At 36.4% G+C, this 16891-nt stretch overlaps 3 protein-coding genes across 3 annotated transcripts; 1 reads left to right on the forward strand and 2 right to left on the reverse strand.

The window, feature by feature from the left end:
• On the forward strand, window positions 2639–6219 carry LOC109360225 (heat stress transcription factor A-5-like). The gene is made up of 2 exons (XM_019604953.1): window positions 2639–2935; window positions 4772–6219. The coding sequence occupies exons 1-2, from the start codon at window positions 2699–2701 to the stop codon at window positions 5993–5995; spliced, it is 1461 nt and encodes a 486-aa protein (XP_019460498.1). The 5' UTR covers window positions 2639–2698; the 3' UTR covers window positions 5996–6219.
• On the reverse strand, window positions 8493–11081 carry LOC109360235 (adenosylhomocysteinase-like). The gene is made up of 2 exons (XM_019604966.1): window positions 10321–11081; window positions 8493–9538 (listed from the first exon to the last, which is right to left on the reverse strand). Exons 1-2 carry the CDS (start codon window positions 11029–11031, stop codon window positions 8792–8794), a joined length of 1458 nt encoding a protein of 485 aa, XP_019460511.1. The 5' UTR covers window positions 11032–11081; the 3' UTR covers window positions 8493–8791.
• LOC109360245 (adenosylhomocysteinase) lies at window positions 13301–15887 on the reverse strand. Its single transcript, XM_019604977.1, has 2 exons — window positions 15129–15887; window positions 13301–14346 (listed from the first exon to the last, which is right to left on the reverse strand). Exons 1-2 carry the CDS (start codon window positions 15837–15839, stop codon window positions 13600–13602), a joined length of 1458 nt encoding a protein of 485 aa, XP_019460522.1. The 5' UTR covers window positions 15840–15887; the 3' UTR covers window positions 13301–13599.

The following is a 16891-nucleotide window of genomic DNA, read 5'->3' on the forward strand; positions in this document are numbered from 1 at the left end:
TTATCAAAGTTGATTAGCCACCCTTTGTGTCTAGTCATGTGATTGAAGCACCCTAAGTCTAGGTACCATGATTCAGTAAGGAGAATTTCTGCATAGGAGTTTGTCACCATCAGGTTCAGTGGTTCTGAATCAGAGTCCTTACCTTGGGCTGCATAGGCTTCTTCTTCTTGTCTCCTTGCTGGCTTTGTTCTATCGGATGTGCATTCATAGGAATAAAGTCCTAGTTTATGACATTTGAAGCATTCTACCGACCTCTTATCCATTTTCCTTTGAATTGGATCAGTTCCTGACTTTCTTCTTTTATTTGAACTTTCAGTCCTTTCAATGTTTGCTTTGGTTCTTCCAAAGTTCTGAGGCCATTTCTTTTGAAAGTTATGCTTTCATTTCCATCTATTTTCTTTCTTTTTGTCTTCATTGTTGTAGTGACAAGCCTTCAATGCTTGTTCATGTCTCTTGATTGGGCACCTATCAAGCATCCTCATTTCATGAGCTTCTAAAGAGCTTTGAAGCTCTTCAATCTTCATTGAGGTAATGTCCTTTGACTCCTCTGTTGCCACAACTATGAAATCAAACTTTTGAGGTAATGACCTCATAATCTTTTCTATTACCATGATGTCTATAATTGCTTCCCCATATCCCTTCATCTGGTTAGTGATGGATAGAATTTTAGTGAAATAGTCGCCAATTCTATCACCTTCATCCATGCATAGCAACTAATACTGTTTTTTTAAGGGTTTGCAATTTTAATTTCTTGATCTTTTCTCCTCCAGCATGGCTTCTGATCAATATGTCCCAAGCTTCTTTGACATTGGTTGCATTCTGAATTTTCTCAAAGTGCACATCATCTACACATTGATGGATCAAGAATAATGTCTTGTTGCCTTTCTTCTTTTCTTCCTTGTATGCCACTCTTTGTGTCTCTGTGGCTCCATCATTCAATGGAAGGAGCCATTCTTCCACCACCTCAATGACTTCTTGAAATCTGAACAACACCCTCATTTGAGTTCTCCACCTGTCCCAGTTCTTCTCTGTCAAGATTGGGAGCCCCATGGAGTGAAGATTTCCTGCATTTCCTGCCATCTTCACAACTTCAGCTTTATACTTCTCCTCAGTTCTTCAGTTCTAATCAGTTCAACCTCTCGAGGTTGTACACCCTGATTTCACCTTCCTTCAAGATCCACAGGTCCATAATTCTTTTGGCTCTGATACCAAGTTTGTTGGAGAAGTGAAAAAGAGATAAAAGAGAATAAGATGAGATGAGTAGAGATTGAATGTAGGCTTTGTTATTGAGAGAATAGAAACTTGCATTTTACACTGAAACACAGACATTCCATATATAGGAAGTAGTTAACAACCAACTATAAGAGAAATAATCACTTCTTTCTATATAAGGAAAGTTCTACTCTTATCAAACTAATACTTGGATTACAACACTTTTTCAATAAAAACATCGTCTCGTGTGAATGCACAAGTACCTTACTAGTTATAATAAATAATCACACAAATGGAGCAATACATACAAAATATAAATGCATATATATGATTTATATATAAAATAGAAAAGGAATAATACATACATAATAAGAAAATGATAGTATTTTTTAATATTTGATATACAAATGTATAAATAACAAATGAAACACATTTTCTCGCATTTGACAAATACATACATATTTGCATATTTGATGTTCAATAATTATCTAATCATGTATGTGAGTTGCCCATTTTGCCCGCAACTGAATATGGCATGTTGGATGAACATTTTAGGACAGATCGACATATTTTCCATATCTTGTTCGTCCAATAAGTACAAGCGGGCCTCATAGACTTTGCCCAAATTGCCAATGATAATTATAACTATTACAATTAACCATCATTATCTTCCATGACACCATAATTACCATCCTTAAAAAGTACATTTTTTTACAATTAAAATAATTGAAACTGTCAAATGATTTTAGCTTTTATTTTCAAAACTCTTATTTCTACTTTCTTCTTGAGTCTTTTAAGGACATAATTCTTTTTATCAAAACCTAACCTAATCATATGTTATATGCATATTTTTTAAAACATCATATTAATGAAAGAGTAAAAGTATTTAAAATTGAAACATATGCAAACTTTTTTTAAGTATACCTTTTTTTGTGAGAACCAAGTCAATCAATTGACAAACAAAAAATAATTTTTCCTAAATGTAGAATACTAGGATAAGTTTTTACCTTTTCAAATATATGATATAAATCAAATCTCTAACATTATATTTAAAAAAATTAATTATCTATCATAATTAATTCAAGTAGAATCTAATTTTTCTTAAATTAAACATAAAAGTGTGCATAAATAATTCAAAATTTTATTATTAAAAAACTATAAATAATTAGATTCTCCAACCAAAAAATGTTGGTTTAATATATTTTTAATTATTTGAGTGTCGATCTCAACAAGTATACTAGACTTGCGTTTTATTAGTGGTTTAATAGATGAAAACTGTTTAATTAAACTACAAAGTATACCAAAAAAATAGAATTTCCAAGCGTGGGGCTTCAGCAGAAAGTAAAAACCAGCAAGACCAGTATAGAGACTGCGTTGATTTGTTTAAAGTCAAAATTCTCTCTCTCTCTCTCTCCCCTACCATTTCACGATACGGAAATCGCAATCAACGACGTTCTTCTAGAACCATCCATTCCTCTTTTCTACAATGGACGGAGCGCCGCTATCTTCCTCCTCCGCCGGAACCGGCGGTGGTGGTCCTGCCCCCTTCCTTATGAAGACATACGACATGGTGGATGATTCTACCACAGACGACATCGTTTCATGGAGCGCAACGAACAATAGCTTCGTCGTTTGGAACTCTCCTGAATTCGCTCGCCTTCTTCTTCCAACCTATTTCAAGCATAACAATTTCTCCAGCTTTATTCGTCAGCTTAATACCTATGTCAGTTACTGCATTCATTTCTTGATTTCTACTTTTGTTCTGATTCATGATTTGAGTGTGTGTGTGTGTGTTTTCTTAGATGTTGTTAGCATTGAACTGAATTGAAATATTTATTATGCAGTTACATAGATAGAATCAGGATAGTGTTGGTCTAGTGGTTTAAGGTCCGATTCCCACATGGACGAAAATGTCAAATGTTTGATTTCCAGGAACAACACTTGTTGGGAGAGGCAGTCATTTTGAAGGATTAGAGGATATCATTAATTATAGTGTTACACCACAAAAATATAGATAGAGCCTTCAATTTGGGGAAAGATAGGGCTAGGTGAAGGATGATAGCATTTTGGGGAAATTACACTTTATCTGTGTTACAGTTTAGCTTAATTATTACATTTCACAGTGCTTTTTGTTCCAAAAATTATACTAATGGTCCCTTGAGGTACATTATGTCATTACGCTTACCCCATGAGAGTGATACTAAAACTATATTGACTTCGGCTTCGAGGGAGATGATTGTAAAAAAAAAAACAAAGTGGCCCAATACACGGGGCTACCATTAAATGGGGTCCAGGGAGGATAGATGTTCGCAATTGAGAGCCTTGTGTATTGAAACTCACTTAATGATTGTAAAGTTTTGAAAGTAGAGAGGTGTTCGACGTAATTTCCCTCATTTTTTTTGTTTGATCAGGTTGTGTCGTTCTGGAAAATGCCTCTCCGCTTGCGGGGGTAAGGCTGCATATATCTACACTCCACAAACCCCATTAGGTGGGAGCCTCATGCATTGGCCGCCCTTTCTTACCGGGTTGTGTTGTGTGTGTCAATTGAGGTGTCTGTTCCATACAATAACTTAAGGATATCATCTTCATTTTATTAACTCACTTTCATTTTGATCATTCAAGTTGTTTACTTGATACTGAATCATTATTGACATCTGGAAATTTGGAATATGGAGTTTTACTTTGGTAGTGCTTGGAATGCAATGAGGGTGGGGATCAATGAAAATCTTCTGCCACACCCTTGTATGTTACATAATTAAGTAAGCTAGTGATTGAGAAAGAGAGGGTAAAAAAATGCTACAAAATTGAGGTGTTGGTTCCATACGATAACTTAAGGATATCATCTTCATTTTATTAACTCACTTTCATCTTGATCATTCAAGCTGTTTACCTGATATTGAATCATTATTGACATCCGGAAATTTGGGATATGGAGTTTTACTTTGGTAGTGCTTGGAATGCATTGAGGATGGGAATCAATGAAAATTTTCTGCAACACCTTTGTATATTACATAATTAAATAGGCTAGTGATTGAGAAAGAGAGGGTAAAAAAATGCTACAAAATTTAAACACATAATAGAAGGTATTATGAATTTGGTAGCAAAGGAATCAGACTATATGCACCCCGCTATATTCTCTGCTCAAATAGGTGAATACACTAGTGATCAAGAGAGGGAAAGAAAAGTTCATTTTGATTTCATTCACACATGATTCTTGATAAAGCATTATGACATTGTTCAATCCTTTTAGCCGACCCATATAGTAGGATTAATGCTTGATTGTTGTCATTGTTGTTTTATACTGTCAGTGAAGGTGGTGGTGGGTATAATGGTATGCATAACAGATATTGGTCCAATTAGTAATATTTCCCCCATATCTCTTTTCCAGATTTTCTCTTTAATTTTAACACTAATTATTACACACTTCAATAAAAGTATAAAGCTAATGCTGAAAATATACCAATTTTTTTGCCTTAGTGCTCCTCAAATGAGATAAATGATTGTTTATAGCCATTGATTTTAATTTGTTTTGGTTTTTTATATGTGCTCTATTTTTCAGGGATTCCGAAAAATACATCCTGAGCGGTGGGAGTTTGCTAATGATGATTTTCTAAAAGATCAAAAGCATCTTCTTAAGAATATTTATCGTAGGAAACCAATCCACAGTCATAGTCACCCTCCAGGTACTCCGGTGGATCCAGAAAGGGCAGCATTGGAGGAAGAAATAGAGAAACTTTCACATGAGAAAGCTTCTCTTGAATCTAATATTTTTAGCTTCAAACAACACAAGTCAACAGCAAAGGTTCAGTTGGATGATTTTCATCAGAGATTAGATGGTATAGAGAAGCGGCAAAAAAAATTGTCGAACTTCTTCGAGAAGGCTCTTCAAAATCCTGTATTTGTTGAACAGATTTCCCGCAAAATTGAGTCCATGGATTTATCAGCATATAATAAGAAAAGACGATTGCCTCAGCCAGATCACTTGTTGCCAGTTGCTAAAAGTAACTTTGTTGAAAGCTATAGCAATTTTAGAGTGGAATTAGGGAATGTTTTCCATCAAGATTTCTCCAATAAACTCAGACTGGAATTGTCACCAGCTGTTTCAGATATGAACCTGGTATCAGGTAGCACACAAAGTTCAACTGAAGATCGGGAAATCCCACAGAAAAAGTCATCTGAAGGAGAACTAAAAGGAGTGGAGACAACGAAAGCTCTTTCATTTGCACCTGAAACATTAGAGCTTGCAGATACCGGGGCTTCTTTTACTTTTAACATGGATTCATGTTTATCACGGAGAGCAGCGACTGCTGAGAGCCCAAATCTGCACTCATTAGAGCCAAGTAGTGAAGAAGGCGATAGTCATATATCCTGCCAACTAAACTTAACTCTGGCATCTAGCACATTGCAGGTAAACAGAAATTCCTACTCAGCTAGATCACCCCAAATAGACTGCCAAGAAATTGGAAAGTTGGCAGAATCAAGATTATATGGCAATGGTAAAGAATCTGATAATGGAATTTCATCTAACCGAAATCCAGTTAACGAGGTTGCCAACTTAGCTTCGCCACATGAGGCTCCAAGTAACAAACAAGTTACAGCAGCTGCTCCAGAGAGGGTAAATGATGTGTTTTGGGAACAATTCCTTACTGAAAGACCAGGCTGTTCAGACAATGAAGAGGCAGTATCCAGCTACAGAGCAAACCCATATGATGAGCAAGACGAAGGGCGGTCGGGTCATGGAATCTCTGGAAACATAAAGAGTATGGATAAGCTCACACTTTGAGCATGCTATCCTGGTACACTGATTGTATGTAAGATTTGTGTGGTTAATATACATATAGTTTGAAACTTAAGATCAAGTTGTGTTGCAAAAGGATGAAATGATTTCATGTAAAACATGTTTGGCCTTTTGTCATACTACTGACAGGATCATTTGTGAAAATTAAAATTCTGGTATCTATTAGCTTTGGAAATTTTTCTGCCCGGTACCTCTAATTCTTTATTGTTGCTGAGCATGGGTAGTGTAAAGATCCAGTGTGACAGGGGCCCTAAGAAGGGATGAGAAAAATACTCCTACCTGACTGTTACTTTATATTTGCAAAAATACCTACAATGGGTGTTCAGTAATAAATGTTTTAAATAGCAGTTGTGGCTATGGTTGCATTCCAATTTTTATGATCACAGATATCACGGATGATGCAATGTGGATTATGCTTGTTGCCCCATAAATAACTTGAACACCGATGACAATGGAGGGAAGTTGAGACGAAAATAGAGGGATTAGTGATGACTTTGTGTTGCACTTGACCCAACCATGGAGGGACTGATGGTGGAGATGGGCGACTCAATGGCAAAGGAGTCACCTTCAATGCTGTCAAAAATGGAACCCCCGTGAACTGAGTCAAGCCAATTAAGAGTATGAGACAATGGTTTGAGGAGCACATGGAGATGATGGCGCCATGTTTGTTGGGAGCGGTCGGTTCCATTACATTGTAGTTGTATCGCTCCTTTCGTCTATTAAACTGTTGCCATTAATAATACTTAGTACATGAGGAGAGTATTATGATATTTATAAAATATGATTTTTACTATATTTATAATAAATTTTAGTAATTAGTAATTGAGCTATATCGACAAAAGTTGTCATATATATTATTTATTTAATTATTATATATATTGATTATTATAAAATATATAAATATATGAGAAAATAGTATATAAATGTATAGTGAAAGTGAGGAATAAAATATTAATGGAACAAAAGCTCTAGAGTTTAGCTATGATCCAAGTCTAAAAGCATAAGCATGTGATGTTGTTGTGTTTTACCAAACACAAGCCTTAGAGCACCCTAATACATGAGCACTTGAGCAGTGGGGAAGGTGTAAAAGGGTAAGAGAATATAAGACTCTTGTCTTACTGCACCATCTATTTTAATCCTACCAAACCTATCGTGAGAGATAATCTAGTATTTTGAAGCTCTTACATTGACAATGAAATATAAGAAATGATCAAATTGAGTTCATACACTGAACAATATGGCTGTTGTATCTGAAGCTATGTCATCTCAACCACGGCATCAGAGGGAGTCTAATGGCTGAAATTCCAATATTTTATCTTTAGGCAAAACGTAACAAAATGACATTCACATAAATCAAGTCACAAAGATAAAGCATGCCTAAAAGGGACTACGATAATTGACAAATATTTCATCTTTATTCTTATTCTCTCGCTGATAAAAGATGATCATAATTTTATATACATGTGGTTATAAACAAAAGGTCAAATGATGAAATACTGAACAAGAATGACATTAGTGCTTCTGAATAAGAAATAAGCCAAAGGATGAAATGCTGATGATAAGTAAGAAAGAATGACATTAATGTTTGAAATGTTATTTTTTTATAGCTGATAAATATTAATACATTTCACCTCTGAATCTGTGCATATACAAATTATATCCTCAATATCAAACAATAAAAATGTAAGTTAGATACAAAAATGTCACACTAGTATAAATAATGAGTATAATATTTATGTACTGATAATATAAAGATTTATACATAATTAACTCATACACTATCAATTTATATATTTTTCTCTAAAATAATATCATAACATCACTTTTATATAAATTTATTTAATATTTTACAATGTCAGACCACACCATGTTGAGTTTGGACCATGGTATAGATTTCTCTCTCTCTCGTTGTAAGATGAATACAAATTTTAAATAATAAAGTATTGAAAACTGAGAATAAGATATTGCTAGAGACATGTGTTCTCGATATTGATTTCATGATTTGTTGATATTATGCTAATATACCAACATCCTCATGCCCCCAGCCCCACATTGGACTAAGGACCTACTTTGATTTTCCTTCAATATTTTATTGAGCAATAATGAAGATACACGATGACCATTTTCCTTTTATTCATTTCACTGCACTGCCTTTTATTCGTGTTTTTGTCCTTTATATTATGAATTCAATCATTGATATCCCACGGTTTTCACCTTACTTTCATTTCAAATAACCTTACACAAGAATCTTATCCACTTAATGAGGAAGAAATCTTAAAATTTCCTAACAAAACATTCAATATTCATATTGGAAGATTGGGTATTTGTCCTTTTGTAGATTGATTTCAGGCAATGAAGGAAATGTGAATTTATCTGTTTCCATAGGCATTGGCTGCAAATGAATGTGAAGTAACTTTTCACAATCCTTCGGCAGTGAATGAATTTTAGCCCAAAACCATGCACTTACAATTGCAAATTAAAATCCCACTTACTCAATTTAGTTTTCTTTTGATTTTAGCAAAGGTGGACAGAATGAACACTAAAACCCCACAAACTCAAGCTATTACAAAACCAGAATGAACACAACCCCAACCAAAGCATTATTCAAACCCATTTGGTTTCACTTCACAGAAACCAATGGATCAACTTCCTCTAACCCTTCATACCCACTTAGAACAGAGAATCCTACAGAAAATCCAAAATAGTGAAAGTGGAACAATCAAACCGGTACACGAAACAGCTTTTCTATTCCTTCAAACTAAATACCATTCCTTGATCTTCTCAGTACCTGTAGTGAGCAGGCTTGTATGGACCCGCCACTGGTACACTGATGTAATCAGCTTGTGTTTGGCTAAGCTTGGTGAGCTTAGCTCCAAGCTTCCCAAGGTGGAGTGCTGCCACCTTCTCATCAAGGTGTTTCGGCAAAACATAAACCTTCTTCTCATATTTGCCGGTATCCTTCTCCTTCCACAACTCAAGCTGAGCAATGACCTGGTTGGTGAAGGAGCATGACATCACAAAACTTGGGTGTCCTGTGGCACAACCCAAGTTCATCAACCGTCCCTCGGCTAAGACAATGATGCCCGTGTTGGTTTCGGGGAAGACCCACCTGTCGGTTTGGGGCTTGATGGTGATGCGCTTCACACCAGGGTAAGACTCAAGACCGTGCATGTCGATTTCATTGTCGAAGTGACCAATGTTGCAGACAATAGCGTTGTTCTTCATTTTCCTCATGTGGTCAACCATGATGATGTCCTTGTTACCTGTGGTGGTAACGAAGATATCGGCATCAGAGACAACATCCTCTAGGGTCAGAACCTGAAGACCTTCCATGAGAGCCTGAAGGGCACAGATGGGGTCAATCTCAGTCACAACAACACGGGCACCGGCCTGTTTCAAGGCAGCAGCACAACCCTTTCCAACATCTCCGTAACCAGCAACAACGGCAACCTTCCCGGCAATCATGACATCAGTGGCCCTCATCAACCCATCAGGAAGTGAGTGACGGCACCCATACAAGTTGTCAAACTGTTGCAAACCATGGATCAAGTGGAGAAAATAAAACTTCATTAGACCAAAAAATGACACACAACTAGATCCAAATTATAAAACATACAAAAATTGACACCAAAAGAAGACTCAAATCAAACACAACATTTACACAAAAAAAGGAAACAACAGATAATAAGCATATATGCAAATTGCAAACAACACTCAGAACTCATAAGCAGTTCAAATTAAAACAAGAGCCACTGACCCCATATAATCATTAGCATGCAGTGTAAATTAATTTCAATAACCCACTTGTTTCAACAACCCAAGCAATAAGTAGCCCTTAACACACAATCTGAAGACATTTATTAATTGCACACCACGAAGAAAAACCCATTAATTTAGCAATGCAACAAAAAAACATAGTTTTCAAACCTAAACCGTAATTCTTACATTTGTCACTCAATCAAAAAAAGAACACACTCCAAATTTCAGTAAGCCAATGACAGCTCACCATTTTCCAATTACAACTAAACCTGACATAACCCATGTAACAAAACTTCAGATCTTGACTCAGTCCAAAACAAAACACAAATTAAACAACACAAAAACCATAATTTTTACACTTAACTCCCATTCTCACACTCCTCTCCAAAAAATAACACACTCTAAATTTCACTAACCCTAAAACCAACCATTTCAAACCAACCCATTTTCGAAAGCATCATTTTTTCCCTAAAAACCCAACCAAAACTTCAGATCCAAATAAAAAAACAACCAGATCTATCTAAACAAAAACAAAGTATCAAAAACTTCACCTTGCTCTTGGTAACAGAATCATTAACATTAATAGCAGGGAACAAAAGAGTCCCATTAGCTTGCATCTGATAAAGTCTCTTAACACCAGTAGTAGTCTCTTCAGAAACCCCAACAAGTCTCTCTTTCATTTTTCTATACCTTCTCGGATCACTCTTCAACCCATCCTTAATAATCGTCAACACAATTTGAAACTCTGCATTATCCGTTGAATTTGGATCCGGCAACTCCCCCGTCGCCTCAAACAGCTCCTCCGCCTTCACCCCTTCATGAATCAGCAGCGTAGCGTCGCCGCCGTCGTCGACGATCAGATCAGGTCCACCGTCGGGACCCCAATCGAGGGCTCGCTCCGTGCACCACCAGTACTCCTGCAAGGTCTCTCCTTTCCAGGCGAATACGGCGGCGCTGTCGCGGGCGATGGCGGCGGCGGCGTGGTCCTGGGTGGAGAAGATGTTGCAGGAGCACCAGCGAACCTCGGCGCCGAGGGCAGTTAGGGTTTCGATGAGGACGGCGGTTTGGATAGTCATGTGAAGGGAGCCGGTGATTCGGGCTCCCTTGAAGGGCTGAGATGGGCCGAATTCGGCCCGACAGGCTATGAGCCCGGGCATTTCGACTTCGGCCAACTCAAGTTCGAGTCGGCCGAAGTCGGCTTGGGAAAGGTCCTTGACCTTGTATTCACGGCCGCTTGTGGTTTTCTCAACTAGCAAAGCCATGACTATTATAGTAAGGAAATATTTTTATTTTTTAGAGAAAGAGAGGTGAAGAAGCTAAGGGAAAATGTTGGGTGTGTCAAAATACGGTTATGGGAGTGGGTGGAATGGGATAGGATATTTTAATGAAGTGTGTGGATTTGGGTTTTATTGTTCACTTGCAAACATCTTCTAAATCCACGTGTAGTGTTATAAAAGTTGAAAAGTAAATTACACTGACACCCTTGAGTTTTAATAAAATTATATAAATCATCTCTTATACCCCTAATTTTTTACATTTGCATTACCACCCATGAATGAGAAATAAATGTAATTTTTAGACAAATTTATGATAAATGTAGTTAAGTTAATCAAAACATGATATAATGTGAAATGGAACCCCCGTGAACTGAGTCAAGCCAATTAAGAGTATGAGACAATGGTTTGAGGAGCACATGGAGATGATGGCGCCATGTTTGTTGGGAGCGGTCGGTTCCATTACATTGTAGTTGTATCGCTCCTTTCGTCTATTAAACTGTTGCCATTAATAATACTTAGTACATGAGGAGAGTATTATGATATTTATAAAATATGATTTTTACTATATTTATAATAAATTTTAGTAATTAGTAATTGAGCTATATCGACAAAAGTTGTCATATATATTATTTATTTAATTATTATATATATTGATTATTATAAAATATATAAATATATGAGAAAATAGTATATAAATGTATAGTGAAAGTGAGGAATAAAATATTAATGGAACAAAAGCTCTAGAGTTTAGCTATGATCCAAGTCTAAAAGCATAAGCATGTGATGTTGTTGTGTTTTACCAAACACAAGCCTTAGAGCACCCTAATACATGAGCACTTGAGCAGTGGGGAAGGTGTAAAAGGGTAAGAGAATATAAGACTCTTGTCTTACTGCACCATCTATTTTAATCCTACCAAACCTATCGTGAGAGATAATCTAGTATTTTGAAGCTCTTACATTGACAATGAAATATAAGAAATGATCAAATTGAGTTCATACACTGAACAATATGGCTGTTGTATCTGAAGCTATGTCATCTCAACCACGGCATCAGAGGGAGTCTAATGGCTGAAATTCCAATATTTTATCTTTAGGCAAAACGTAACAAAATGACATTCACATAAATCAAGTCACAAAGATAAAGCATGCCTAAAAGGGACTACGATAATTGACAAATATTTCATCTTTATTCTTATTCTCTCGCTGATAAAAGATGATCATAATTTTATATACATGTGGTTATAAACAAAAGGTCAAATGATGAAATACTGAACAAGAATGACATTAGTGCTTCTGAATAAGAAATAAGCCAAAGGATGAAATGCTGATGATAAGTAAGAAAGAATGACATTAATGTTTGAAATGTTATTTTTTTATAGCTGATAAATATTAATACATTTCACCTCTGAATCTGTGCATATACAAATTATATCCTCAATATCAAACAATAAAAATGTAAGTTAGATACAAAAATGTCACACTAGTATAAATAATGAGTATAATATTTATGTACTGATAATATAAAGATTTATACATAATTAACTCATACACTATCAATTTATATATTTTTCTCTAAAATAATATCATAACATCACTTTTATATAAATTTATTTAATATTTTACAATGTCAGACCACACCATGTTGAGTTTGGACCATGGTATAGATTTCTCTCTCTCTCGTTGTAAGATGAATACAAATTTTAAATAATAAAGTATTGAAAACTGAGAATAAGATATTGCTAGAGACATGTGTTCTCGATATTGATTTCATGATTTGTTGATATTATGCTAATATACCAACATCCTCATGCCCCCAGCCCCACATTGGACTAAGGACCTACTTTGATTTTCCTTCAATATTTTATTGAGCAATAATGAAGATACACGATGACCATTTTCCTTTTATTCATTTCACTGCACTGCCTTTTATTCGTGTTTTTGTCCTTTATATTATGAATTCAATCATTGATATCCCACGGTTTTCACCTTACTTTCATTTCAAATAACCTTACACAAGAATCTTATCCACTTAATGAGGAAGAAATCTTAAAATTTCCTAACAAAACATTCAATATTCATATTGGAAGATTGGGTATTTGTCCTTTTGTAGATTGATTTCAGGCAATGAAGGAAATGTGAATTTATCTGTTTCCATAGGCATTGGCTGCAAATGAATGTGAAGTAACTTTTCACAATCCTTCGGCAGTGAATGAATTTTAGCCCAAAACCATGCACTTACAATTGCAAATTAAAATCCCACTTACTCAATTTAGTTTTCTTTTGATTTTAGCAAAGGTGGACAGAATGAACACTAAAACCCCACAAACTCAAGCTATTACAAAACCAGAATGAACACAACCCCAACCAAAGCATTATTCAAACCCATTTGGTTTCACTTCACAGAAACCAATGGATCAACTTCCTCTAACCCTTCATACCCACTTAGAACAGAGAATCCTACAGAAAATCCAAAATAGTGAAAGTGGAACAATCAAACCGGTACACGAAACAGCTTTTCTATTCCTTCAAACTAAATACCATTCCTTGATCTTCTCAGTACCTGTAGTGAGCAGGCTTGTATGGACCCTCAACAGGTACGCTGATGTAATCAGCCTGTGATTGGCTAAGCTTGGTGAGCTTAGCTCCAAGCTTCCCAAGGTGGAGTGCTGCCACCTTCTCATCAAGGTGTTTCGGCAAAACATAAACCTTCTTCTCATATTTGCCGGTATCCTTCTCCTTCCACAACTCAAGCTGAGCAATGACCTGGTTGGTGAAGGAGCATGACATCACAAAACTTGGGTGTCCTGTGGCACAACCCAAGTTCATCAACCGTCCCTCGGCTAAGACAATGATGCCCGTGTTGGTTTCGGGGAAGACCCACCTGTCGGTTTGGGGCTTGATGGTGATGCGCTTCACACCAGGGTAAGACTCAAGACCGTGCATGTCGATTTCATTGTCGAAGTGACCAATGTTGCAGACAATAGCGTTGTTCTTCATTTTCCTCATGTGGTCAACCATGATGATGTCCTTGTTACCTGTGGTGGTAACGAAGATATCGGCATCAGAGACAACATCCTCTAGGGTCAGAACCTGAAGACCTTCCATGAGAGCCTGAAGGGCACAGATGGGGTCAATCTCAGTCACAACAACACGGGCACCGGCCTGTTTCAAGGCAGCAGCACAACCCTTTCCAACATCTCCGTAACCAGCAACAACGGCAACCTTCCCGGCAATCATGACATCAGTGGCCCTCATCAACCCATCAGGAAGTGAGTGACGGCACCCATACAAGTTGTCAAACTGTTGCAAACCATGGATCAAGTGGAGAAAATAAAACTTCATTAGACCAAAAAATGACACACAACTAGATCCAAATTATAAAACATACAAAAATTGACACCAAAAGAAGACTCAAATCAAACACAACATTTACACAAAAAAAGGAAACAACAGATAATAAGCATATATGCAAATTGCAAACAACACTCAGAACTCATAAGCAGTTCAAATTAAAACAAGAGCCACTGACCCCATATAATCATTAGCATGCAGTGTAAATTAATTTCAATAACCCACTTGTTTCAACAACCCAAGCAATAAGTAGCCCTTAACACACAATCTGAAGACATTTATTAATTGCACACCACGAAGAAAAACCCATTAATTTAGCAATGCAACAAAAAAACATAGTTTTCAAACCTAAACCGTAATTCTTACATTTGTCACTCAATCAAAAAAAGAACACACTCCAAATTTCAGTAAGCCAATGACAGCTCACCATTTTCCAATTACAACTAAACCTGACATAACCCATGTAACAAAACTTCAGATCTTGACTCAGTCCAAAACAAAACACAAATTAAACAACACAAAAACCATAATTTTTACACTTAACTCCCATTCTCACACTCCTCTCCAAAAAATAACACACTCTAAATTTCACTAACCCTAAAACCAACCATTTCAAACCAACCCATTTTCGAAAGCATCATTTTTTCCCTAAAAACCCAACCAAAACTTCAGATCCAAATAAAAAAACAACCAGATCTATCTAAACAAAAACAAAGTATCAAAAACTTCACCTTGCTCTTGGTAACAGAATCATTAACATTAATAGCAGGGAACAAAAGAGTCCCATTAGCTTGCATCTGATAAAGTCTCTTAACACCAGTAGTAGTCTCTTCAGAAACCCCAACAAGTCTCTCTTTCATTTTTCTATACCTTCTCGGATCACTCTTCAACCCATCCTTAATAATCGTCAACACAATTTGAAACTCTGCATTATCCGTTGAATTTGGATCCGGCAACTCCCCCGTCGCCTCAAACAGCTCCTCCGCCTTCACCCCTTCATGAATCAGCAGCGTAGCGTCGCCGCCGTCGTCGACGATCAGATCAGGTCCACCGTCGGGACCCCAATCGAGGGCTCGCTCCGTGCACCACCAGTACTCCTGCAAGGTCTCTCCTTTCCAGGCGAATACGGCGGCGCTGTCGCGGGCGATGGCGGCGGCGGCGTGGTCCTGGGTGGAGAAGATGTTGCAGGAGCACCAGCGAACCTCGGCGCCGAGGGCAGTTAGGGTTTCGATGAGGACGGCGGTTTGGATAGTCATGTGAAGGGAGCCGGTGATTCGGGCTCCCTTGAAGGGCTGAGATGGGCCGAATTCGGCCCGACAGGCTATGAGCCCGGGCATTTCGACTTCGGCCAACTCAAGTTCGAGTCGGCCGAAGTCGGCTTGGGAAAGGTCCTTGACCTTGTATTCACGGCCGCTTGTGGTTTTCTCAACTAGCAAAGCCATGACTATTATAGTAAGGAAATATTTTTATTTTTTAGAGAAAGAGAGGTGAAGAAGCTAAGGGAAAATGTTGGGTGTGTCAAAATACGGTTATGGGAGTGGGTGGAATGGGATAGGATATTTTAATGAAGTGTGTGGATTTGGGTTTTATTGTTCACTTGCAAACATCTTCTAAATCCACGTGTAGTGTTATAAAAGTTGAAAAGTAAATTACACTGACACCCTTGAGTTTTAATAAAATTATATAAATCATCTCTTATACCCCTAATTTTTTACATTTGCATTACCACCCATGAATGAGAAATAAATGTAATTTTTAGACAAATTTATGATAAATGTAGTTAAGTTAATCAAAACATGATATAATGTGAAGACAAATCCAAATAATATACAAATTAATGTATCTTTATTATTTTTTGTTACAAAATGCATCAACAATTCCAAAGAGATATTGTTTAAATCGCTCATATACTATATCGTAACGAACCAAAAATGATAAATATGTATTAACTCATATTATTTGAATTTGTTTCTACAATATCTTATATTTTGTTTAACTAAATTGTATTCACCACATTTTAAAAAAATTTATACTTATTTCACGTTCAAGGGTTGTCGGTGTAATGAAGTATAAAAATAATGAGGGTTTATGTAGGTGTAAAGAATTGATGAGTGATTTATGTAATTTCGCTAAAACTTAGGGGGTGTCAGTGTAATTTACTCAAAATTAAATATTAGAACAGATAGCTAGAAAACTAGTCGAAATTGAATAAGAATGTTTTTGATAGTTTCAAAAAATAGATTATAATCTTGATTTTAAGAAGAGAAATACATGTACGAAGATATATATATATATATATATATATATATATCCGGAGACGGTCAATAATTTTTTGCCAATATATTATATATTTAATACTAATTAAAATTTACTCATAAATGATAATATCAAAAAATATAAATACATCTATTTCCAAAATTTAGTCATAAATGTTGATAATTGAAAGCATGTCTGATGTGGAGGTGATGAGATGTTCAATGTGAAAAGAGAGGGA

The sequence above is a fragment of the Lupinus angustifolius genome, chromosome LG01 (genome assembly GCF_001865875.1).
Source record: "Lupinus angustifolius cultivar Tanjil chromosome LG01, LupAngTanjil_v1.0, whole genome shotgun sequence".
Lineage (NCBI taxonomy): Eukaryota > Viridiplantae > Streptophyta > Magnoliopsida > Fabales > Fabaceae > Lupinus > Lupinus angustifolius.

Bases quoted from the DNA above. Each gene is read 5' to 3' on its own strand.
- LOC109360225 (XM_019604953.1), top strand. From the start codon at position 2,699: ATGGACGGAGCGCCGCTATCTTCCTCCTCCGCCGGAACCGGCGGTGGT. The intron at 2,936-4,771 runs GTCAGTTACTGC...TCTATTTTTCAG, and splicing joins TTCGTCAGCTTAATACCTAT to GGATTCCGAAAAATACATCC.
- LOC109360235 (XM_019604966.1), bottom strand. From the start codon at position 11,031: ATGGCTTTGCTAGTTGAGAAAACCACAAGCGGCCGTGAATACAAGGTC. The intron at 9,539-10,320 runs GTGAAGTTTTTG...GGTTTGCAACAG, and splicing joins ATTCTGTTACCAAGAGCAAG to TTTGACAACTTGTATGGGTG.
- LOC109360245 (XM_019604977.1), bottom strand. From the start codon at position 15,839: ATGGCTTTGCTAGTTGAGAAAACCACAAGCGGCCGTGAATACAAGGTC. The intron at 14,347-15,128 runs GTGAAGTTTTTG...GGTTTGCAACAG, and splicing joins ATTCTGTTACCAAGAGCAAG to TTTGACAACTTGTATGGGTG.